Consider the following 23,792-nt stretch of genomic DNA (forward strand, 5'->3'; position numbering starts at 1 on the left):
TGTTACATCTTTCCCTGCTAGACTCAAGAGCTTTTGGCATTTAGAAATCTGTCCCCTGGGTTGGTATTTACAGACTGTTCAAGTCCCCTCTAACTGCCTGTTGGACAAACTAAATGGATTGAGCTTCTCTAGTCTCTCCCTGTAATGTAGGTTTCTCTTGGGCTATTCTTGTAGCTTCTTTCCGATTTCTTGGCATCTCTTTCAGAGGGAAAGGACAGAACTGGACCCTGAATTCTAGGAAAATTTCCACCTCACCACATGCAAAAGCAATGCCACCTTGTTCCACTCACTTGATATCCCCTCCAGGCCGAGGATCACATTTGTACAAAATCCTGAACCCAGGAGGGCATTTCTTAACCACTAGTGAAGAAGCACAACTATGTACAAAGCAGCGTAACCAAAAGCCACAAGACAAACTCCAAAGGAGGAACGTTCAGGGGAAGCAGAGAAGCAAATTCCCAAATCTGAACAATGGATCTACTAGACAGGAACAGCTTCACAAGGGGATTGAGGGACCTGCCTGCTGGGACATTTATACGGGGCCAGCAAAAGCCACTGGAAAACAGAGTGAGAGGGACAATCTGAGCCTGTTGCAGGACATGGCAGAGAGGGGCCTTTTCTTTCTTTCCCTGCATGTCTTCCTCCCCCTCCAAACTTTTGTGGTTCTCAGTCAATAAATGCCAGGAAACAGAAAGCTGAAATCTTACACAGCTATGCCATGGGCAGCAGGGAAAGCAGTCTGGAGATCCTGCTGCTAAGTGGCAATGCAGGCCAGGCCAAGTACCAGGGAATAGCTACTGCTGGTCACTACCCTCTCCGGTCCGCTCTTGTGCAGTCACGCAACGGAGGCCGAGAGCCTTGCCTGGGGACTAAGGGAGCCAGGACGGGGGACAAGGATGCCAAGTGTTTTCTTGTTGCTGTAGCAGCTCCCCAGCTCCTGCTGCTCAGCTGAAGAGGTGCACGTCACAGGCTATACAAGCCACGCATACGTTCCTGCAGTCCCTAGGCCCTGGTGTCCACTGGGATGCTTGGCATCCATTGCCTCGAGTCAGTGGGAAGGGAGCAGCACTGTTTACTAGAGCCTTTAAGGACCAGGGCACTCCCTCAGTCATCCCAGACCTCCCCAAACACTCCTAGAGCCAGGACTCGGCCAGCACAGGGGTCAGGCAGCCCGTTACATCCCTGAGCTGGGTCCCTACAGCAGGCGTGTTCTGTGAGCACCGGGGGGCTTGTTCTACCAGGTGCCAGGCACCCTCACCTCCCATTTACTACAAAACCTGACAAACAGCTTCTTCCTCAGAGAAAGAGGCAGGGACTTCCTTAGGCATCTCTGTAAGGGTACGGGATGACGTGGACCCGTGAAATGCACAATTTGTGGGAGTGACCCTCAGAAATTCAGGGTCCCCTGTACAGCATGTGCTGCCTGGAAAGGCTGGGAGGCCAGAGGAGAGGCGCAGTGAATACCCCTCCTTTGCCTTCTCATCCATGCGAATCACACTGGCGATCGGCGACACGACTCTCTCCCTCCCTGTCAAGGTTAAACGCGCCTTGCCAATGCACCTTATAGCATGGCCTGCGTTTCAGAGGACCGCTGGCGGACCGGAGCTGTCCCCACACATGTTCAGTGCAATCCAAAGGGGAACAGGGAATCAAAGCCAGCAGTTTTGCACTTGTGCTGCCTATTACAGCTGCCTTCCCCACCACGGCTCGTTTGCTGGACAGAGCAAGACAAAGCAAATTAAACGCACGCTCTGATTCAGCAGACGTGCTCAGCAGTGCATGCAGGGCACAGGGGGCCTGGCCTAACAGCTGAATCCAGAACATCCCCACATCGTTCGTTTTGTCCTTGTGGCAAACACAGACCTTGAAACACAGCCTGGGGAACAACTCTTCATGTGGTTTCAGGCTACAAATGCTGCCGTTCCCCCACCCACTCCGACTTCTTTGGTGGCCTGGAAACAGCATTCTCCATGCCCCCCACGCATCTCCACCACAAGGAGAGAACACCATTGCCATGGTCTCTCTTAGCCCAAACCTGCGGACATCTGAATGCTAGCTTAGTAAAGTGTTTTATCTACAGCTCAATCCTTTTTCCCCTTTCTGCTTCGAGAAACCCATCAGCTCCACCGGCATTTCCGAGGACTGCTGCAGGGGCACAGGGAAATCTGGGAAATGTAACTACCCCTGGGGAGCGCGGGATGCAGAAGATGGAAAAAGGCCCCAGCTGTAGATGTGAACACTTGGGTTCTTGGAAGCAGGAGCCGTGTGTACAGGTAGCCCCAGAAATAAAAGGGGGTCCCTTATGGAAAGTTCCTACAGAAGTCAACAGGAAGGGTCTACTGCCTTGGTTGCTTATACAGAAAGTAGAGGAGAAAGTTTTTATCTCTCCTAGATAATTCCAGAAACTGGGTCGAAAGGACACCTACAGAAAGGCTCTTTCCTGCTACTGACTTTTGCAGGGTTTGAAGGAAAAGCTACAGTAACCTATTGGTGTCACCCCTCCTTACTTCTACAGCAATTCTCCATAAGGCTGGAGGTTCATATCATGGCTAGCTGTTGGCTGAACCCCATGAAATCTCAGTACGAAGCAGTGACGGGAGCTGATGCAGATGTACCAGCCTCAGGGACTCTTGCAAGCTTCATCCTGACTGTACTGGGCCCCAAGGCCCTGGTCCTGAGATTACTCTGAGAGCTGTGGCCAAATCTGCCCTGTGGGGCAAGTCTCCTGCATGGCGTTATACCCAGGGGGGTGCTAGTGAAGGCAGCTGCACCAGTTTGAAGCTGGGAGTATGTCCTGATGGGAGATCAAGCTGGTTCCCATCCCCTCTGCACTGCCACAATGGCAAACCAGGGAATTAGGGTCCTGACACTGAACACTAATCAGCTGGGCTGCGGCTCAGAGCCAGCCCAGCGTGGAGAGGCAGGCTGCAGGCTGCGTTCCTGCTGGATGCCATGGCAGCCCCTGTGGCAAAAAAGGAGCAGCAGGTAGGGACATGAAGGGCTGAAGGGAAACTACAGCCAGGAGACAGCAAACATAGTGAGACCCGAGCAGACTGACAGCCTGTTCTCCCCGTCTGCATGAGGCAGAGTAGAGTAAATTAGTGCTGTGGAGGGTCTGCAACATCAGGACATGCAGGAGGTGGGAGGCGGGGGGGAAGAAGCAGGCTTGCCAGGAGAGGTTGAGGGGTGCCAGGTAATGTCGGGAGAGGGACCTCTCTGAAAGACACCTTCCTTGCCAGGGCTCTGCGTTTGCTCTAAATTCTTGCTGCTTATCTTCACTCACATCTTCTCCCAATTACTGCCGCTGCTCCCAGGAAGACCCAGTGGTTAACACATTTCCAGGCACTTGGCTGCCCTGCAGATGCTTGGAGACAACAGGCTTCTACCTCCAGCTGTTTTCTCGTAATAAGGGGTTGGGGCTTTCTTAGAAACTGGGGGAGAGCAAAATTCAACTGACATTGAGAAATAAATGCACGCAGCCCATCTTCCTGCTCCCTGCCACTCGTGGGGAGGCACCAGCCATAGGCAGTAATCTATACCCAGTTTTCCCGTAACAGTGTAGACATGGCTCTTTCACCAGCACGGCCTGCGTCAGAGACCACGAAGCAACCAGGCCTCCTCTGCCTCCAAGCCTCGCTGCTGTAGCAGCAACTCACAGGCGAGTGGGGCCTTGGCACGACAACAGAGACTAGCAAAAAGCTTTACTCTCTCTGTCATTTGCTAAAGAATTGCATGGGAAAGGGATCTCTAAATTGCAGCCAGTCTGAAAAGACGGCAGATAAGGGGGAAGGTATCTTCTTCCTTGTGTTACAGAGCTACAGATACCCAAGGAGACTCTTGCTTAGTGTGGGGCTAAGCCCGTAACTCATTACTCAACCCAGCTTTGTGGACTGGTACCTCGATCCCGCCTGCCCCTGCCAGCGCCGTACTTACAGGCAAAGTACTGCCATGGCTCATAGGTGAGGCCGAAGTCAGTAGAGCGCTCCAGCACCCAAAGATCTGGTCGAGGGGAGTTGGCAAACTTGATGAGGACGTATGCCACGTGGAACAGCTGGAAGAGAGGGACGCCTGGTTAGCTTGGTGCAGAGGAAGCCCTCCGTGATACAACGGTTGTAAAGGAGCTCATCCATAACGGGTCACCCCCCTTGTAAGCACAGACTGATGCAGTTCTCTGCTCCCACGTGGATCACCGCGCGCTGTGGGTGTGGGGCAGGGCCCTGGCCACGGCAAGACAGTCTCACAATAGGAGAGGTCAGAACCTGCTATATTCGCTATCAGCCTCAGGGCGGCATCTGCCCAACAGGATGGGGCCGAATGCCCGCACCCCGTGGGCCGCGTGCTCAGATCAGCCGAATTCACCCCCGTAACCAGCAGAGGAACAGACAAAGCCCGGGGCCCAGGACGCAACACAGCGCCACGGAGACACCCGACCAACTGCGGTGATGCTGTCACAGGCTGCAAGCAAACATCGGCCTGGTCCTTTTGGCTGCCGCCTGGACACAGTCAATGTCACACAGCCCTTCCCTTACGATTCCTGCCCGTTTGCAGCACTGCACCCGACCCATCTTAGTGGCAAGTGGTTGCAACACAAAGCCCGCAACGGCTCTTCTTGCAGCCGTAGGAGGCCTGAGAGACAGGGCAGAGAAGCCCCATCCTGTTTCAGCTTGGCTGTTACATTGGGCTACTCCCAATTAGTCCGGACACTGATTTATTCAGCAACATCCTTGCCAAGAATGGATAAATGTGCTCTTTAGACAGCTAAAATGTCAGCGCTAGAAAGAAACAAAAGCTACAGCAGAAATTCCCTTCCCCAGCTGGCACCAGCTCGTTCCAAGAACCCCCACTCCATCATCCTGTCAGAAAGTGGTATTTCCAAGCAGATGAAGTCCTCTTATCAGGGGAAATTCCTCATGTCAAAACCATCGCAAAAGGTAGAGATGTGGATCTGCAGCTCCTAGCACTGAGCTGCGTAGCCTGGGGATCCAGCCTGGCTGAGAAAGAGCCTCTCCAGGAGCCCAAGTCCCAGCTGAGACCCCCAGCAGTGCATCCATAATGGTCACCAGTGCAGTGACCTTCCAGGTTAAAATCTCACCCCCACGGACCCCCACACTAACCATGCAGCACTCAGCTGACAATTATTAGAAAGGAAAGCCTTTGAAAACAGGAAGTTTCCCGAGGGAGAACCAAAGTGAGCGTGGACGGATTTCACTGCCTTTTTCCCGGCAGGCTGCTTGCAGGACCAGGAGGCCTCCTTCCCAAAGCCGGGGCCTCACCTAAGGCTCCACATCAACTAAACAGGGCGTCCGAGAGACGTGCAGCAGTGATCCGATTACCCTAGGTCTGAGAGCGGGTGGGCACCGCAGTGCCTGACCTGCTGCCTGCAGAGGGGCTGGCCCCTGTCCGGGCCTGGCGGACTGCTGAGAAGGGCAAGAGGATAATCCAGTCAGCCCTGGACCGCCCTTGGTATCCCTGCTGGGATTGCAAACGGTTCGTTTTAACTGCAGTTTGGAGGAGGAGACCAGCTTGCCATGAACTGGACTGAGAGCACTCCTTCCTTTCCCCTGCGCGGGGTTCAAGCACGAAGAAACACTTCATCCAGAGCCTCAGCTGGGTGCACAGTCACAGCGCTGTCGAAGTCAATGGAGCCAGGACAACTGCTCCAGCTGAGGATGCATCCACACAGCAGTGAGATGCGCCGCGGCACAGCTAGACACCGCTCAGAAGGCTTCAATCTAGCTAAGGCAGCGGGAAAGCTACCGTGTCCTGGGTTTTGGCGCCTGCCTAGGACCCTAGAGACCTACTCAGACTGCTGGAGCCCAGTCGTCCTTGGCTTCAAGGCTGCTGGCACCTGAGCCAGCTCAGGGATGCTGTTGCGTCTACCCCCGCACCTCCCAAGCAGTGTGCAGGCACTGCCCGTCTCCCGAACAACCCCCGCAGACCGTGCAACAGACTGCACATTTGCTGTTTCCAACCACCACCCTCCTAGTTCTCTCTACGGCCCAACTAAAACAAAGGGCCAGGAGAGAATAAATGAAACTGCAGCTGCAGCCCCGATGAGCTGAGGTGAAGGCATGGCCACCCGGGGCAGCTGCACATTCCCGCTGCCGGAGACCAAAGCAAAGGGACAAAACACGCTCTTCGAATGGCTACCGCCTCCAGAATCCTTGCTTTTAATCCAGTGCTTGGAGGGGCAGCTTTTCTGCTCACCAGCTCCTGGAACAAGCTGTGGTACATTAGCAATGCCCCAGAAGCCAGATTCGCTGTCAGCTGTTTCCCCTCCGGGATCGGTTCTCACAGGTCTACATCTGCCTCTTGGCACAGAGTACCAGCCAGGGAAGGCACGCATCCCCTCTGCTATAAACCTTTCTCCAAGATTCATTCTCCATGGGACGCATTCACTTCCCAGCAGGACTGGCGCTCGGCTCGACAAGACGGGTGACGGTTTCGAGGGAGCAGAAGGCGTGCTGGGCTCAGGCAGGACACCTGATGTGTTGCTCACAAAGGCTGAAAGAAGGGGGGGATCTGCACTGCGGTGACCAGCAATGTCCCTGCATGCGGAAAAGGCAAAGGCTGAGAAACAGGAGGTCTAACCCCAGTGTCAATGCTGACTCTCACTCGAGCTTGGCAGATCACGTAGGGGCCGATTTCCAGAGCCGCTGAGTACTCGCAGTTCAAACCGAAGTCAGCAAGACCTGCAGGTGCTCACTGCCTCCGAAAACAAGACCTTCTGATTTGCCAAGCCTCAGTCTCCCCATCTGTATAACGGGGATTATATTCACCACTAGGGACTGGCATTTCCTTCTATGTGACCATAGCACCCAGGAACCCCGGTCCTGGCTGAGTTTTACTGCACTGGGAATTGCTAGCTTTTAAGTTTTGCAGGGAGGCCTCCGGCAAACCTCACCCTGGAGCCCCACTCTGTACCAGTGTTATAGGTGTTCCCCGAGAAGGTAACCAGCTTTCTACTTTCAGGCAACAAACCCCAGCGAGCAGCTCTCTACAGCACTCAGGACTCTACATGCACTCCAGGAAAGCCACACTTCTAATTGCAAGATGAAATGCAGCCTTGATTCAAAACCCCTGCTTGCCCCCTATTCTGGAGTAATGGCTCAGCCATACTCCTTCTCCTGGACTGTACGGGTTACAACGCAGTCGAATCACCGCATGTGTGACAACAGGGCTTGATGCAAATGCACTGCAGCCTGGTGCACAACTAAAGGTGGAGCTTGGCAGGTTTTAAAGTGAAAAGCAGCCAGAGCGCCGATGCTGCCGGCTGCTACCTTTGCTGCTAGTGCTTTAGTACATCACACTGGGGGCCTGTGATCCTTAAATTACCTCTGACCCCCAGGTAGGAAATGGGTTCATTCATTTCAGGACTTGCGAAACCATCGAAGTGGTAACATGTCGCCATGTGCGCACACAGCTCTATTTTTCTTCTCTGCGGAGACGCACTTCAGAGAGCAGTGCCCACACGGCTGGGAAATGTTCGCACATGCCAGCAAAAAGCCCACCCACGTGTGGAGGGTAGGACTGTAGAGAGTTCACATCTGTCAGGAGGAATTTGCTCCTAGAGATTTTGTGATACTTTTGCATTAAAAAAAAAAAAAAAAAAAAGTCAAGACCAAGGTCCTAATGAGATCACCTGGCAAGTTTCGGGGGAGCCATGATTTCCTGGCTAAATCCCAGTTCAGGCATATACATCTTACCTAAGGACCTCTTGAGTTTGCATAGAAAATCATAGAAGAGTAAGGCTCAGATGGGATCTCCAGGGGTCATCTAGTTCAACCCCCTTTCCCAAAGGGCACATTATACGTTCACTCCCCTCCCCTAAGCCAGTGCTACTGTGCTCTGTTGAACAACTGCTGTGTCCCCCCTAGAAGCATCTGTGCAGTTCAGAGGCTCAGTCTGCATCTCGCAAGTGTTATTCCTGCATTATTACATCAGATGCTCACCGAGGCTTTTTCAAGTATTGACACCAGAAAGGCTCTACATCTGTTAAGTGGTGCAGCATACAGAGGACACTCTTGTCCACTCCATGGAAAAGGAACAGGAGCCCATGCTTGTAGCAAACCCACCTTCAGGTCCACATCCTGGCAGGTTAGCGGAGCATTTTGTTAAAGTTGCCGACACTCCCTCCGGTCTTTTTGGAGGTGACGGCCTGCCAGAAAGAATCCAGGCAGAAGGCTTGTATCGAGTGCGCATGTGGAGAAAACCCCACCGCGCATTCACGATCCAAAAATAGAGTGCAAGCTGGCAAGAAAGCGAGACTTTTCATTCCATATTTAGTCCATTTTTTGCCCAACCGATATACCAAAAGAAACACAGTCATGTTTTTCCAGAGTCTTTATTTAGCTCGTACTATCATTGGGATGAATAAAAACCTCTATATTCCTTGAGCCAAGGTTTTTTTCCCCTCGGCAGAAAAGCGGGTGGGACTTGCCAAGTGTCACATTTAGTGCATGTGCTCCTGGCCCAACAACCAGCCCCTCCTTGTTGGCTCGTTTCTAGGAGCAAGGCAGGGAATGAGCCAACCCTGTAGTGGCAGCCTGGGTTACGCTGAACAAAGATGGGGGCAAAGCCTGCACAAGGGACTCAGTGCAAAGGGAGCTCAGAAAGCCCCGCGCTCTCAAAGGAGAGGGAGCTGTCTGTGCATGTCAGTGGCAGGGTCAAAAGAAAAGAGAAGCAAAACTGCTGCAACGCAAGAGCAACATGCCACAGCTCATGGGTCTTGCCACTTGGGAAGCCAGTCTCATCCCAGGATGTCTAAAAGAACTCGAGGGGGTCTAGGACCATATCACAGGACCAAGGAAGGAGGCCTATGGGGCTGAAGTAAGGACAAGCAACCTAAAGTTGGAGACTGGGGACTTGGAGAAGTCCCCCGAGCTGTCCATATCACACCATTACTATAACTTGGCCAACATGATACAGTGGCATTTGCTCTCTGAGGGCTGAATTTATAGGCAGAGAATGAAGCCTGAGCAAGAGCAGCACCTGGATGACATGCAAATGGCCTTTTATGTGGGAGAGCAGCAGACTTATTAACAAGGCAGACTGCATGCACCTAGCAGATGCTGCTGCTGCTCCAGGGGACGAATCTGTCGGAAAACAGAAGCCACGCTCTGTAAGGATCAAGTTTGTGAGACAGCTTTGGGATTGCTGCTTAGATAGCATCAGAAGTGTACGTGACACAGCACAGACCTCAGCTCAGACGCAGCCACGGACCATCTAAGCTGGGCAGAAACAATGCAGGCAGTTGATGGATGAGTTGCGGGGACAGGAACAGAGAAGGTATAGTTTATCAGTAATAGAAAGCCTAACAAATGGCTGGGTTTCAAGAAGAGATCGTGACTAGGGAAGAGGATGTTTGGCCCGTGGGAACTGACTACCAAGCATGGAAGGCTACATGAGGAAGCGGATGGACCCAATGCTGCCTTGTCTTTATATTGTAGATCCACCATGGTTAGACTATCTATAACTTTTCCAGGATGCTCTCCGGCTCAGCTATCCTTGCTGCATTTGTTGTAACAGAGCTAGTTGATGGCGCACAATGAAGCATTAACTGGGGGGGCAGCACAGCATAAACATCATAAGTGGAAGGAGGTCAAGCTTTTGGCCAGAGAGTTATGATAGATGCGAGTAGGTGTTAACTAGCAACACATTTTCTTTCAAAATAGTAAGATCTTTAGTGCTAATTGATGTTGCTATTACCAGCTCTGGACGATGTGTGGCTTTAATCAAAATTATTGATAGGTGGAACAAATGCAAGCAAAGCTGGAACAAAGCCGACCTCCTGGAGAGAACAAGATGCTTCAGGGATGCTTTTATGCTAGGAACCCCAAGGTAATCCCAGCGAACGGCTTTGCCTGCAATCACACCGGGCCTTTGATGAGCGAGGAAAAAAGAAATGCAGCCCATTTGGAACCGTAATTCTTTGAACCCCTGGAGTAAAAAGTCGGAGAGTCACTCAAGACATCAACCCCTGAACATGTCTGCATCGATTTTCTATGCCCACCACCCGTTTCACAATTGCTGAAGGTATATGGGAAAGTGCCACAAGAAAGCAGAACTAGCAAGAATCACTTCTTGGGCGATGTTTTCTTCTATTAACAACCTGAATTCTCACCCGTCCTCTTTCAAAGCATCAAGGATACTTTCACACGTAAATGCACACATGACATGTCAAATAAAAGTCTTCTCTAGTAATAGAGTAGACTACAGACATCGACCCACTGGGGACTAGCAAAGACACGGGATGAAAGGCCTACTTGCCAGAGATAGAGCATTTAAAGGAGCTGTGGTCTTCCAGAAAATGAGGGTTTTAATCCCAGCTGCCTGCACGCACAAGCTAGGCTGCCTCACCGTCCTAGATGTTCTTGAGAATGCACACGTGGACATCGTTAAAGACGGGAACATCCACTGTGCTACTGTAGGGAATGACCCATTTTTAAAAGGAGTCCTGGAAAGGACAGAAGCTTTTGTCACCTTTTTATCTGAACTGAACACATCTCCTGTTGAAGGACCACGGGACCTGGAAGATAGACTCAACTCTACACTCCTGGCAATGTCATGGGGGGTTACCGCAGACCTCTAATGAAGTGGGATATTTTCCCAGACCATGACACAGAAGGCCCTGTGGACCCCACAAGCCCCCAGGCCAGGGGGAAAAGGCTTGAGGAGCAGACATGACCAACAGACTGTGCCAAGCCACAGCAGACGGCTCCCACTCGCTGCCCGTAGCCGCGATGCCTCAGGATGCTGCTTGCCAGCTCGTCGGGCAAAGAGGAAGAGTGCGTCCCCACAACTGGCAGCATGTTTGCCCTCCCAGAGGAAGAGTGGAAAATAAAGATAATTAATAACCCAACTGTCCAGCTCTCAGGTCTTCTATGGCAGCCAATAAACCTGTCCATCAGGGGTAGAGGCAGGGGAAGCCAGAGAGCCTTGCTGGTCTTTTTATCTGTGACTTTCTCTGGGTCAGCCGACCTGGCCTCTCCCCCTCTCCTTGCATATCTTTGCCTCCTCTCACTTGTTCTCATTGAAGTGATCGATTTATGGGGCTGCTGCAGCAAAGCCTCATTACCGACGCGCCTGCCTTCTTGCTTCTTTCGACCTTCAAGTGGCAGCAGGGTGAATTCTCTGCACGGAGAGGAGTCCTCTATTAAAGTGCTGTTACGTGGGATTGCTGATGGATGCGCAAGAACCTCACCAGAAAATAGTCCTGCCCTGCTAGAAGGGACAGTTTCCTTTCATCCTATCCCTTTGTGACAAAACCCTTTAGGCCCTGATCCTGTAGACACCTGCACACACACACACACACACACACACACACACAGCTGGCTTTGACTGTGAATGGCCTCATTAGGATACAAGTACTTGTAAGCGCCTGCAGAGTCAAGGACCCATCTGGATCAGACACATGCGTGGGCACATGCTTTTCTTATTTTTTTTTTTACACACACACACACACATATACACAATACGTATATATACACACACACACACTCATATACATATATATCTACCCCTCACACACATATATATATCTATATACACACACACAGACACATCTGCACACACCCCCCCACCTACACACACACATATATCTGCACGCACGCACACACACCTACCTACACACACACACACACCCCCCCCTATCTACACACATATGTATCTACACACACACATCCATACACACTCATATACACATATATCCACCCACATACACACACGCAATATGTGTGCGCCTGTCAAAATGGTACTCCTGAACTGGCAGCTTTGTAAAAACTGGGCTGTAAAAAGGCTGTAAAAGGTGGGCATCAGTTCACAGGCAATGCAGGCTCTAGAAGCAAAGCATTCTTGCTCTAAAAAACACATTATCCACAATTAAATGATTTTATAAGCACAGGGTTTAAAGCAAATGCAGCCATTCTTCAAACACTGCTGCAGGGACTCTTCTGTCCATATACACAAAACCCTTTCATGTGCCTCATCCCTCCCAGAGAGAAACCAGAACTACATTCCTGAGAAGGTGAGTTAGTTCTTATCTTTCTACAGTAGGTTAATTATGGAGGAATCTAGCTAGAAGAAAAACCTAAACACACACACGCACACACACACAGTCCTTTTTCTTTTTTATTTCCATGACAGACCCAACCCTGAGCCCTTGAGATCGTACCCACAGCAAATGTTACAGTTCCCAGGAACCTGCTTCATCAGAGAAGTCTTTTTATAGCTCTGGTCAGAGATCATTCAGCATGTCATGGGGACAAAAATCCCCCTAATATAAACACAAAATTAATAACATATTTTGTGCCAAAACAGTGCATAATCCAGCCCCCAAACTTAGTGGCTCCTCCTTATCCCCTCGGGGCCAGAGGCACATGCCACTGAGTTTAAGAAAAACCGGCCACTTGGATAAGAAGGAAACATTTAAATCCTTGAGGCCTCTTGCCTGAGATCAGTGGGAACAGGATGTAAGATGAACACTGATTTCAGTGCCAATAGTAAGCTTATCCCACTGTCCCCAAGCGCAAGGTAGTAAGCAGCCCCTTGCAGGAATATTGCATCTGTTCTTAACAGCAAAGTCTTTTAAGCATCGGGGAAGCCTTCAGCGAAGGGAGAAATGATAATTGGCTGTAATGGCCTTTGTAGCAATTTTCCCTGGCAGGTACCAGGGGGGCTAGGTGCTCTGCAATTTAAAAATCACTAAAGAGCCAACACCTGGTCCTCCAGGTGGGCTGCTTATCATTAGCAAGCAGATGGCTTTGTAAGCTCTGACAGCCTCAGCAGGGAGCTGGCCCTGCCCAGGCTGGACTAGGAGCCCTGGGGCACAGTCACCGGAGCTGCACAAGGGGCCAGTAATTGTACTGGGACTCAGTGGGAGGGACGCTGGGACTGTTTCCTGCAAAGAGTCTGGGCTGGATCTGCAGCCCCTTGAATGAGCCATTACAGTTCAGCTGGGCAAGCCTGGACAGCACTGAATCATTTCAGGGTGGGGAAAAAAACCTGGTCTACCAGACTACTTATGGCAGGAGCGTTTGATGTGTGGCTATTCAGTTAGCCGACGCCGAGGCACAAGGCACTGGGCAGACTGCCTAAGTGCTGCACAGAGGAGAGGCTCAGGAGCATAAGGGATAGTTTTGTAGCTGTAGCAGGGAAGGGTGCGCTTGCTATATGACAAATTTCCCACCACCCCACTGGTCCTCTCTCACTTGCACCCTCCAGCATTTAAAGTCCAGGAAAGTTAATTCAGAGGCAGTCCCCTAACTCCCATGCTGCCTCTGAATCACAGCTTCCTAGACCTTAAATACTGGAGGGCTGCAAGCAAGAGAGGACCAGTGGGAAACAACCCTGGCCATACCCAGTTCACTGTCCCTTCCAGCATCCACCCTTTCCCACGGCGTGACACACGAGACTAGATGAGATGGACCCAGGGTCTGACGGAGTCGATGGCAGCTCTTATGTCTGCTACGTGCACCTTGTGTGGAGCTAGTGAGACGGGAGGATGTGCAGCATGCACACGGAGGTGAGCCGGGCAGGGATGCTTAAGGCCAGTGCCTGCGTTTGCCCTGCGCTGGCCGCAGCCAACGAGGGCTGTGCCAGAGGCACCGGGGAACATACCCACTCGCTTTTATATAGGATTCCAAGGAAAACACTGCTCAGAAACATCTGTGTTGCCGCACGCCATGGGAGCGGACAGAGACACGGAAAAGAAATCGGTGGGGTTTTATTTTACTGAATCCAGGGACGGCACAGGGTCACTTCCTTCATTTTCGTGTCCTTATGGCAAGGTATGTTGCAGAATTCACAGATTTGCTGGAATCTGACAGTTGCATCAAATGTTTCTACTATGGCCACAAGATTGTGACTTCTGGGCTGTCAACTGTGTGCCTCATCTGAGGTTTGGTGGGTTTGGTGGTGCAAAGGCTGCTTGGTGCAAAACTCCCAGAAGTAGATTGGCTGCGTGCACGGAGAAGCTCCCACCCGCCTGCATGGTCGTAACGCTCTAGGCCAAGGGGAAACCTATTCCCTTGCATGGGACAGGGCTGACATTTGCTCTGCTGACTACTGCCAACTGATGTGGGGCACTCCCTGCCAGCAGGCCACTTATATGTCAGCTCCAAGCCCCCAGCTAAGGAGGGGTTAACACGACTTCTTACTCCCGGCTATTATGTCTAAGTGTCTGGAAGGGAAGCAAGAGGTTCAGTTTACAGATCCAAGAACATCAGGTGGCTGTTGTCTCTCCTGACAGAGACCGGCGCTGCCCGGAGAGGCCTGTAATCCGAACAATGCTTTTGGACAGCTAATGGACAATCTTCATTTTCTCCAGGGTATGCGTTCCCTGTCCAAAGGCCCTCAGCCCTTTCCAGAGTGCATGACCCCCTTTCTTCCTCTCCCCTCCACCCTAGATGCACATGCATGCATAAGCCCCCAGATACTTAAAGCCTCTTGCAAACATCAACCCCAGCTGCGGTAACCCTTCCTCCTCTGAACACCGTTACAGCCAAAGATAGGGCCAATAGGGAGAAATTCTCCGTGACTGTCTGCAGGATTTCTAAGTCTTGGGCTTTTTACTTGAGCTGCCAATCTCTTTGGACTCCTTGAAGGCCGCTAGGAAGTCCCAAGTCTTTTAAGAGCCAGATGTTCTCAAGAACGTATTGGGTTAGATTTGGTCTATGGCAGGATTATTTATGAATCACATTGGAAACTTTCTACATGGCTTTGTCTGCCCTGGCAGTTGTGACTGGCGTTACTGGCTAGCGAAGGGGAAGGAAGGAAGAAGCCACTTAAGAATATTCTCCTTGGCCAGGAACAAAAGTGGGAGAGAAGGAATTTTTGTCTTAACCTCACAAGAGACAAGGCTCAAAGAATCGGGCCCCGATGCAACTGGGTGAGCCAAATCTCCAGTTACCGCAATGGGATCAGCCTCATTAGCCATCTTCAGACCCACAGATAAGACGATCATCCTCGCCGGCGGGGGATTGCCAAGGCTTGCAATGGGTATCGCAGCGAGGTAGCCAAGTTCTGAACTGCCTGGGAACAGCCTTCTTTGGACAGGCCTCCAGCGTGGAGGCATGCCCATAAAGCCAGGGGTAGCTGGACCAAACTCACAAGCAGCTGTGCAACCTACACAAACTGGCTTGTGTTGAAAATAGCCATGCTTCTTTCTCGAAGGAAAAAAAAGTCTCCAATTTTCAAAAGCTGGTGGGGGCACCCTCCAGTCAGCACTCCAAAGTCAACAGGGCTCTGACCACCCATTTCCACAGACACAAAACTAGGGCTGAGAAAAGACTCCCATCTGGACCCTGCAAACCGCTCCAGTCCGGCCCAGCCTTTCAGACGGACATCTCTCTCAAATGCTACCTTGCCTTTCAAACTGTATCCGATACAATCAAGGTTGGTATTTCCCTTATTTACCCATCACCTGAACTCCAACTAAAAGCCTTAAAAAAAAGAGGACATCCATTGTTTAACCCTTTCACATGTATGAAATTGGTTATTAATACATAATTAACCATCTTATTCTCTCCCACGTCACTGCAGTGACCAGAAGCCCTCCTCCCCACCCCAAAAAAAACCAACTCATAATCCTAGAGCAGTGGTTTTCAACCTCCCTCATTAGCAGACCCCTAAAAAAAATTTCAATGGAGCTACAGACCCCTTTGAATTTAAATGTGGGTATGCACATACTTTTGATTGATCACAGACATTTTTCGCAGACCCCTTAGAAATAGCCTGTGGACCCCCAGGGGTCTGCAGACTATAGGTTGAAAAATCACTGTCCTAGAGGAAAGAAGAGCAGTAGAGCATGGGCAGATCCAGTATTATCTATATCCTGCAAGCCTCAGGCACTACATTCCCTGCTGGGAGTGGCATGATTTCACTTTAATGCCAACTTGACTGGCAAAGGTTTTCCATTAGCGTCTTAAAAGGCTCCACCCTACAGTGGCTTATTTTAGAGGATGACTGCATGCCTGATGCACATCCTTGAACTGGAAGGACACAGACCTTTTCCTTTCCCAGGCAGGGGCTTGACCCTCTCCCAGTAGGCGTTAGCTGGAAGCCAACCACCTCTGCTCTAGGTGCATCACAGCTGTTTTCTGATCTTCCAGTCCCCATTAACCACCAGCATCCAGTTAAACTCAGCTTTGACGAGGGAACAGTCCAACCCTACCCGCTGCGTCAAGAAGCAGCTGTGCCCAAATTATTCGGCACACGAGGAAGAGTATAAAACTACATACAGATGCTCCCCTCAAGGCATGACTTCAATTAAAGTTGACACTTAGCTACTATGGAAATGCATCTGGTCTCTCTACCTCTCGCCATCGACAGGTTGCCTACACTGTAGTCTTACTACATGATCCGACGCGTGTGCTTTTCCCAAGCCCCTCTCTCAACCACAAAAAACCTTGAGATGTGCTCAAAGCACAAATAAGTAAGCACAACTGGAGCTTATGGATTAAAGCCAGCCTTTAAACTCACGCGTTTTGCCAACAGCCCTCCAGCAGCCTTCCCATGGGTCCTTCCACCCCCAGGGAAGAACAAGCTCTGTTGCAATTGAGCCTTACCCAGGAGCTAAGCTCCATCCGGCACCACGTTGCATGTAGACAGATCAGTGCGTCTCCATGCAGCCCTGCCGCCCCCTGTATGGCAGAACCGAGACCCTAAATAAGAGTTTGCAAGAGGCAGGCTGCCTGCATCAGGATGCACAGGAGTGCAGGAGAAATCTCAGAGGGTCCCACTGGACCTATAAACAAGCCGAGCCGTTTCCCCTGAACCGAGCACTCCCACATTACCAGGCAGGAATTCCAGCAGGCAGAACGGGCCAAAATTCCTCGGCTTCCTCCAAATAGAAAGAAGCTCCCATCTAAGAAGCCTGGCCTGACCTTTTATGCCGTTGCTTCATTTTTCTGCTCAAGTTAAAAAAAATAAAAATAAAAATAAAGGAACAACACGGCCATCTATTTTTGCCTGGCTCCTGTGCGGAGACAGTGTAGGCTGCTAATGAGTTTCTGCAGTGTGGCTGAACTAATCTGGGAGTTGGTGGAACAAACGGCACTTATGTTGCCCTCCTAAGCGATGGAGCCACTTCAAATCGTGTCACTGGTACCGAGGAACAAAATGGCAGGAAGAAGGGGAAAATAATGGTCTGTATTGCACCCTGACACGTGCCTTCCACCCCCGGAGCCACTTCAGCTGGCACCAGCTGCAGATCCGGTCCTTCACACTGATCAGGTAGTAACTCTCGTCTTTTGTGCGCCTTGTCCAGCCCCGAGTACACTCTCAGCACTAAGCAAATACAGGCTGTTTGGATTTGTTGTGGGGAAGCCTTTCAAGTGTCAAGTTAGTATAGACCAAGGATAAATACAGCCAAGAGAAAAGGTGGAGTGGGTAAGGAGTACTGCAGAAAAGGGGACTGGTGTGTTACAGACTGTCCCCTTTCTCCAGTCCTTAACCAGCCAAGGCATACCTTTTCTCAGGCTCCTTTAGGTAAGGAGGAGAAAAATCCCATACCCATGAGAAATGGGAAGCATTTGCAATCAGAGGCAGGAGTGGTGGCAAAGACTTCCAGCACATGCAAAGGGAAACCCACTGATAAGAAAAACCCTGAGCCAGGGCAAAGACCACAAAGGCAGATTTGCTCAGCTTGCATTACAAACCGAAATGCCCCACCCCGGTTCCTCAGATAGCTCAGGGCCCAGCACCCCTTCACAACCGAGAAAAACCTTGCATCTACTCCCCTACATGAGAAGGTTTGCAGCGTTTCTATCCCCTCCTTCCACAGCAAATCTTGATTTAAAGGGGGCTGGTTAAACTCCCCACACCCTTGAACAAATACCCCTTGCCCTGGACCGCTCCTTCCCCTCACCACCCTGCTTTATTTAAGCATTTCTGAACTCTGGTAAACTTTAAAAGAAGACGGCAGCCAGGCTCGGCATGAAAACACTCGCCCCACAGGCTAACGTCCCCCTAACGATAGGAGGCTGCCTTCCTACCAAGCGAGGGGGAAACTGAGATGAAATGCAGTCGAAGACAGATGGATTCCTTCCCTTTGAAGGACTGAACGTCAGACATCACAAGATGGATTAGCGGAGCAAGAATGCGGAGGGTGAGAGGAAGAAGGCCAAGGAGGTTACAGGGGAGTTCTTGTGCCTAACCCAAGGCCAGGTGGAGAAATGAGGCTGGAGAGGTGGAGCCGTTGAAACAGACTTCAGTGCAATTAAAAAAAAAAAAAGGGTGAAGCCATATGTATTGTGTCATACAGCTTTGAACATAATGAACTTGTATCCAGCAACACGCTGGCCCAAGTTAAACACGCTGGAAGTTATTTCAGGTACGTCACGAGCCAACTTGGCTGCATGGAGAGGTTTGGAGATTAGGTGGGGAGAACAAAGTGTCTTTCTTGGGGGGTTAGGAGGAAGAGGAGAGAGTTTAAAACTCCCTGCAACTTTCCAATCTGTTAGTCAGGGTGGTCTTAAGTAGTCAAACTATCTTGGCATGCAAGGCCTCGCACTGGCCTTTGTTCTCTTGCCTCTGCAGGCCCTTCCTGAACGAGCTCTAAAAAGACCATTTAGCAACACAAACCAAATGGTGCGAAACTGGAAAGGGGCAAAGATCTAGGCCCTTTCACAGCCTGGCGATTCATCCCAAACCTCACAAAAGGTAGAGCTGGAAAGAAACCCAGTGTCTCTTCCTGGGCATCTGCGTTGGCTGTAACAGAAAGAGCCTCAGGCACCTGAACCAGCAGCGGCTTGGACCATTTGTTTAAATCAGACAAAACCCAACCTCTCTCACTCATTACCCCGAGTTTTCACACCCTGCTGCAACTGGTGCAGTTCAGATGGGCCGGCCACCTTTCAAGAATGACCGACACTTGCCTGCTGAAGAAAATCTTCAACGGCGAACTGCCAAATGGAGTATGCTTTCGTAGTGCACCAAAGAAGCAGTACAAGGACACCCTAAAGGCGTCCTTAAAGAGTTTCAGCCTTGACCCGGAGTCATGGGAGCAAATCGCTCATGATGTCCATCCTGGAGGTCATCGGTCCAGAGCGGAGCAGTGGCACGTGGCGGAGGCAGTGAAGAAGTGCGTGGCCAGGAAAACGAGGACCTTTCGTGCCCAGTCCTCATTGCTCTCCTGCCCTTGCTGCAGCAGATGGTTCAGGGCAGAGATTGGGCTTATAAATCACCTGCGCACCCACGCGACCTAGCCTGCACCCACCCGCCTCTCTTTTTTCCTCTCTTTCTCCCTCCCCTTTTCCTTCCTGCTTCCTTTCTCTCTTTCTCCCCAGTCCCCAGTTGGACGCGGTCAGCTTCGCTTGCAAAGGATGAACAGTATCCATCACGCATCTCAAACCAGGTGACTGTCGAGTTCTCATATTCCTTCCAAACGGGACTAAATCCAGGGAGTCCATGTAATGTCAGGAGCAGCTTGCATCAAACGACCTGGAATTGCCAAATTCTGGAAGATGGTGAGCTGCATCCAAAGTTAGGCAACAACTATGCAGAAAAGGGGACCGAGCAACTCTGCAGCGACCGGGTTCCCAGACTCAGCCTCATTTATAAGGCCAACAACACCATTTATTTTAGAAGCCTTGTTTCCTTCTAGAGGGCACCACCCCAGCTTTATGGCCAAGAATAAAAATGCCCTACCAAGCAAGACATTATGTTCATGTTCCTCGCCACTCCACAGAAGGCTCGACACCAAACGGACGTATCAGGTGACAAAGCAGACCATCACCCCCGAGAAAGAAGTGATGGAAAAGGTGAGGCAGAAAGAACAGCAGGTGGAGATGCAAGCCCAGGGTTGCTACCGGGGCTGTGGCGGAGACAAGGGAGTCCCCTGAGTTTTGCAACAAGCCCTCCTCAGCTTTGTACCCAGCTCCCACAAACCCCTCCACCTCCCCATCCGGACGCCCTTGGCTCCCCGTGCAAGGTGTGCTGTCCGTGGGTCGAGAGTTTCAGCCTGTGATTCAGGCTCCTGCTGTGGTTTTCTTCAGAGGCTTCAAACTGCATAGGAAGGCAGTCGTTATAACGGCAGAGGTCCCAGTCTGGACGGAAACAGCCTTTTCAAGATAAAGATGGACGTGGCGATAGGAAACAGGCTGCTTTGTCTCAAACCAGGAGACTCCAGTGGGAGCCATTTGTTAAGCTTCTCAGCTCCTTCATTTAGGAGGCCAGCTTAAAGGCTACGACGAGGAATAGAGATCGCTGGGTAGGGTATGCACCCAACCATAGCTGATTAAAGAAAGGCCAGTGGTTAATCTGGAAAATAGTTTTCTTGGGGACCAAGATAATTGACCTCTTCAGACTCATTTCAGATTTCCATAAGAGGCTACTGTTCTCTGTAGCTATTCACTCCTTAGGGGAGTACACTCCAGGGTCTTAGCCACCAAAGCTTGGCATTAACTAATGCCAATAACTAATTAGTCATCTCCAAAGTTTTCCTAGGGGGTTCTCAAATCCAAATGCACTGTTGGCTATTCACCTACTTTGGCTTTGCTACAATCTCCAGAAAAGCAACTCAGAGGTCCCCAAGGCTGATAGTCTTGTGTTATTTTTAGGATTGCAAATGATGTAGGGACATCCGGGAAGATTTTTACAAGTAGAGTCCAATTCCCACAGTGAACACGACCAAATAACTCACAAAATAAGAGATTAGGTTGGCTTGTTATATCCTGAAAGGTCTTTTTATTTTTGGTTTCTGTTAAGCAAAGAGTATTACAAAGAGGAAAAGCAGAAGAAAAACACTGAGTTCCTCTTGCTGTGCCTGTCAGGTTCTTGACACAAAGCACAAAATGGGATTTGTGCCTTTGGTGAAGCTTTGTAGCAGTGGTGGTCCTCTGGCAAAACTTCCAGGTAATTTGGCTTGGGAACAGAAGTGAGTGTAGTCCACAGATTTATTCAGGTAATATTAAACACAAGCTTCCCCCATTACCAGACAATTCAAGCACCCTAGTTTTGGACTGTATTTATTCTTGCAATTCCCCTGTCGGGAAGGCAGTACCATTCCTTATGGGGCTCAGCAAGACTTGGGCTCAGTGACCACACTGGCAGCTTGTGCCAATGCAGGGAATTGAACTCAGCTCTCTGGGGTCTCAGGCTATCAGCCTAAAACGCTGGGCCCCCCTCCACCTCTTTTCCGACAAACATGTCATGCAGCGTCCTGCCACGCTGTTTTGTCAATCAAAGTGAATTTGCTTTCCTCGCTTTGGGTTCAGCCTCCCATTTCTCAAGTTTTGCTGTAAATCTGAGCCAGTCCACAGCCAGGATGTCCTCCGATTTCACATGATGGCCCATGGCTCGCTGCGGACGCGTCATCTGTTTCAGCTCGTGCTCCCTGCCTGATCTGCGCCTCCACCTGCAGCTTCTGCTGCTGCTGCCTGCTCCCTCCCTGATCTGTCACGTGGCACTGACAGGGGCTCCCGGTGGCAGTTGTGGCACAGGGGGCAGGGTGGCCACCCCTGAGCTAACACATGGGCAACCTCACTCGAAGTGCGTGCAAAGCCATCTTCTACAGCCTGTGTGAAGACCTGGGCTGGACAAGGCCACATCACCCAACTCCTTCCTTTCCCTACCTCCTCCAAAAAGTACAGTCTCATTCCCAGGTGAGGTTAGGGCAAAAATGAGTGAAAGCTGGTACAGGCGGGAAGAAAAAAAAGACAATCTGTGCCCCAACTGTAGCGAGCCAGGGACAACAAGTGAGAGGACCAGGCTGCGTCTCCTTCCTTGATTGAGCATAGACATCTATGAGGATGGTCTCACACTGTTTGCAGCTTGGGGGACTGGTGAGATGGCCAGCTGTTTTTACATATTGCTGCTATCTGATAGTCTTTGACAACTTCTCCTGCTCACCTCCTATCAGCATCTGGCCAGGAAGCTTTTACCATTCCTCTCCAGTATGGACTTCGCCATTGCGACCAATGTGACCGTCACCTCTATTGCAATGGGCTCCAGTTGGAAGCTGGCACAGCGCACTGCCGCCCAGCTGCTAAAAACCTTTGTAACTTTGTCCTGGCAACACACGCTGGCTGCTCAGTGCATTTCCCTGGTGTTTAGGTGGCTGTTTCTTACTCAGAAAGCCCCCAGTATCCTGGCATGTCTCCTACTTTGCAGCACTGGTCTGGAGCTTGAAGCACTCATGATGCTCGAGGGGAAATGCTGACAATGTACCGTCCATAATGCTGGAATTCACTCTCCACCCCAAAATAGCCCCAGTCTGTTGGCTTTCCCAGCTCACGTCCAAACCCAACTGTCAGAGAGGTCGGCTAAGGACTGGAAATAGAGACTGGAAAGCAGGGATAGATTTCAGTAGGAAGCTGGAGCAGGGGCTGTCATTCAGAGGCACGCAAGAGGCAGCGAGGCGCTACTGTTGGGGTTTTATAATGGTTTTTATGCTGATCTTTTTTCCAACTGATGCAAAGCTACCAAGAACCTGAGGCAGATACAGGTTTGTTGTTGCTTCTATACGTGCGTAAAGAAAGTGACCATGTACAAGAAGAACGGGTAGAGCTGGCGTGTCTGGGGAAACACCGTGATTGCTCAGTCCTCGGTTCATCATGCTGGTGCTATGTGGTGGTCAGTGGCAGCTGCAAACCAGCAAGTGGATTTAACACGTCGTGGTACCACCATCTTTTTTGCTTCATAGTTTGGTATTTATTCCAGTCCCGGTTGGAAGAATGAAGCATCTCTCTTCGGGGCATAACGAGCCTCCTATTTTTAACAGCCGCCAGCTGGATGCTACAAAGAAGGCCACAGAAAGATCCCCTAAATAAAGCCAACATCTGGAGAGCTCATTCAGAGAGGGAAAGAGACTGCCCAAATTGCAGGGGGGAAAAAGCACAAGTAAACTTCATCACAATTCACAGGCAGGAGTCGATACAATCGCATCACGGGTGTGAGATCCGTGGTTTGTTTTCTATCTGCGCCTGACAGCTTGACTTGATTAGGATGCAAAGAGGCTGTTTGCATTTAATGAAACCCAGTAACTCCCACAGGCAGAGTCTTGGTAGGGCTTCGGTCAGACACTTCAATCAATGGGGCCTTGCTAATCTCAGCCTCGCATCTCCTCTCACACAGCGGTACCCACAGCTAGTCATGGGAGTCCTTTTCCCACTTTGAAGAGCAAAGGGCTTAATGCTCCCTTCTGGCCACCCCTGAGCTAACACATGGGCAACCTCACTCGAAGTGCATGCAAAGCCATCTTCTACAGCCTGTGTGAAGACCTGGGCTGGACAAGGCCACATCACCCAACTCCTTCCTTTCCCTATCTCCTCCAAAAGTACAGTCTCATTCCCAGGTGAGGTTAGGGCAAAGATGAGTGAAAGCTGGTTCAGGCAGGAAGAAAAAAAGACAGACAATCTGTGCCCCAACTGGGGGCTGGTTGTGCCATACTGGTCTAAGGACATAGGCAGGCAAGGGTCTTTGGGTAGATGTGATAGATTTTATTGGACCAGCTATATAGTTGGGAAAAGTTCTTTGCAAGCCTGTAAGCTATTGTATAGCTGTATTATACCAACTACACAGTTGTATTACATAGTTGGTATAATAAAATAGTAAAATAGTATAGTATAGTAAAATGGTATAGTAAAATAATAAAACCAACTAAACAGTTGGTATAATAAAAGATATCACATCTACCCAAAGAACCTTGCCTGAAGGAGGGAGGGTCACTGCTGGGAGGAGTTGCAAAGCTTTGTGTTATTGCTGTCTGCTCTTCTCCCCACATATCTACCTGCTTGCCTTTTGCTAAGGGATGCCCCAGTGCTTTCAGCAGTCTCCTTGGGGCATTTAGTTTT

At 50.5% G+C, this 23,792-nt stretch overlaps 1 protein-coding gene across 1 annotated transcript in view; it reads right to left on the bottom strand.

Moving 5' to 3' along the window:
• Positions 1-23,792, bottom strand: part of LAMA5 (laminin subunit alpha 5) — a gene marked incomplete at its 5' end in the record, with an annotated part of 123,173 nt that overhangs the window by 70,237 nt on the left and 29,144 nt on the right. Inside the window, one exon of the mRNA XM_019548091.1 lies at positions 3,934-4,051. Within this exon, the coding sequence (XP_019403636.1) occupies positions 3,934-4,051 (118 nt within the window). The remainder of the gene's footprint in view (positions 1-3,933; positions 4,052-23,792) is intronic.

This window comes from Crocodylus porosus, unplaced genomic scaffold (assembly GCF_001723895.1).
Source record: "Crocodylus porosus isolate Cpor-Errol unplaced genomic scaffold, CroPor_comp1, whole genome shotgun sequence".
Lineage (NCBI taxonomy): Eukaryota > Metazoa > Chordata > Crocodylia > Crocodylidae > Crocodylus > Crocodylus porosus.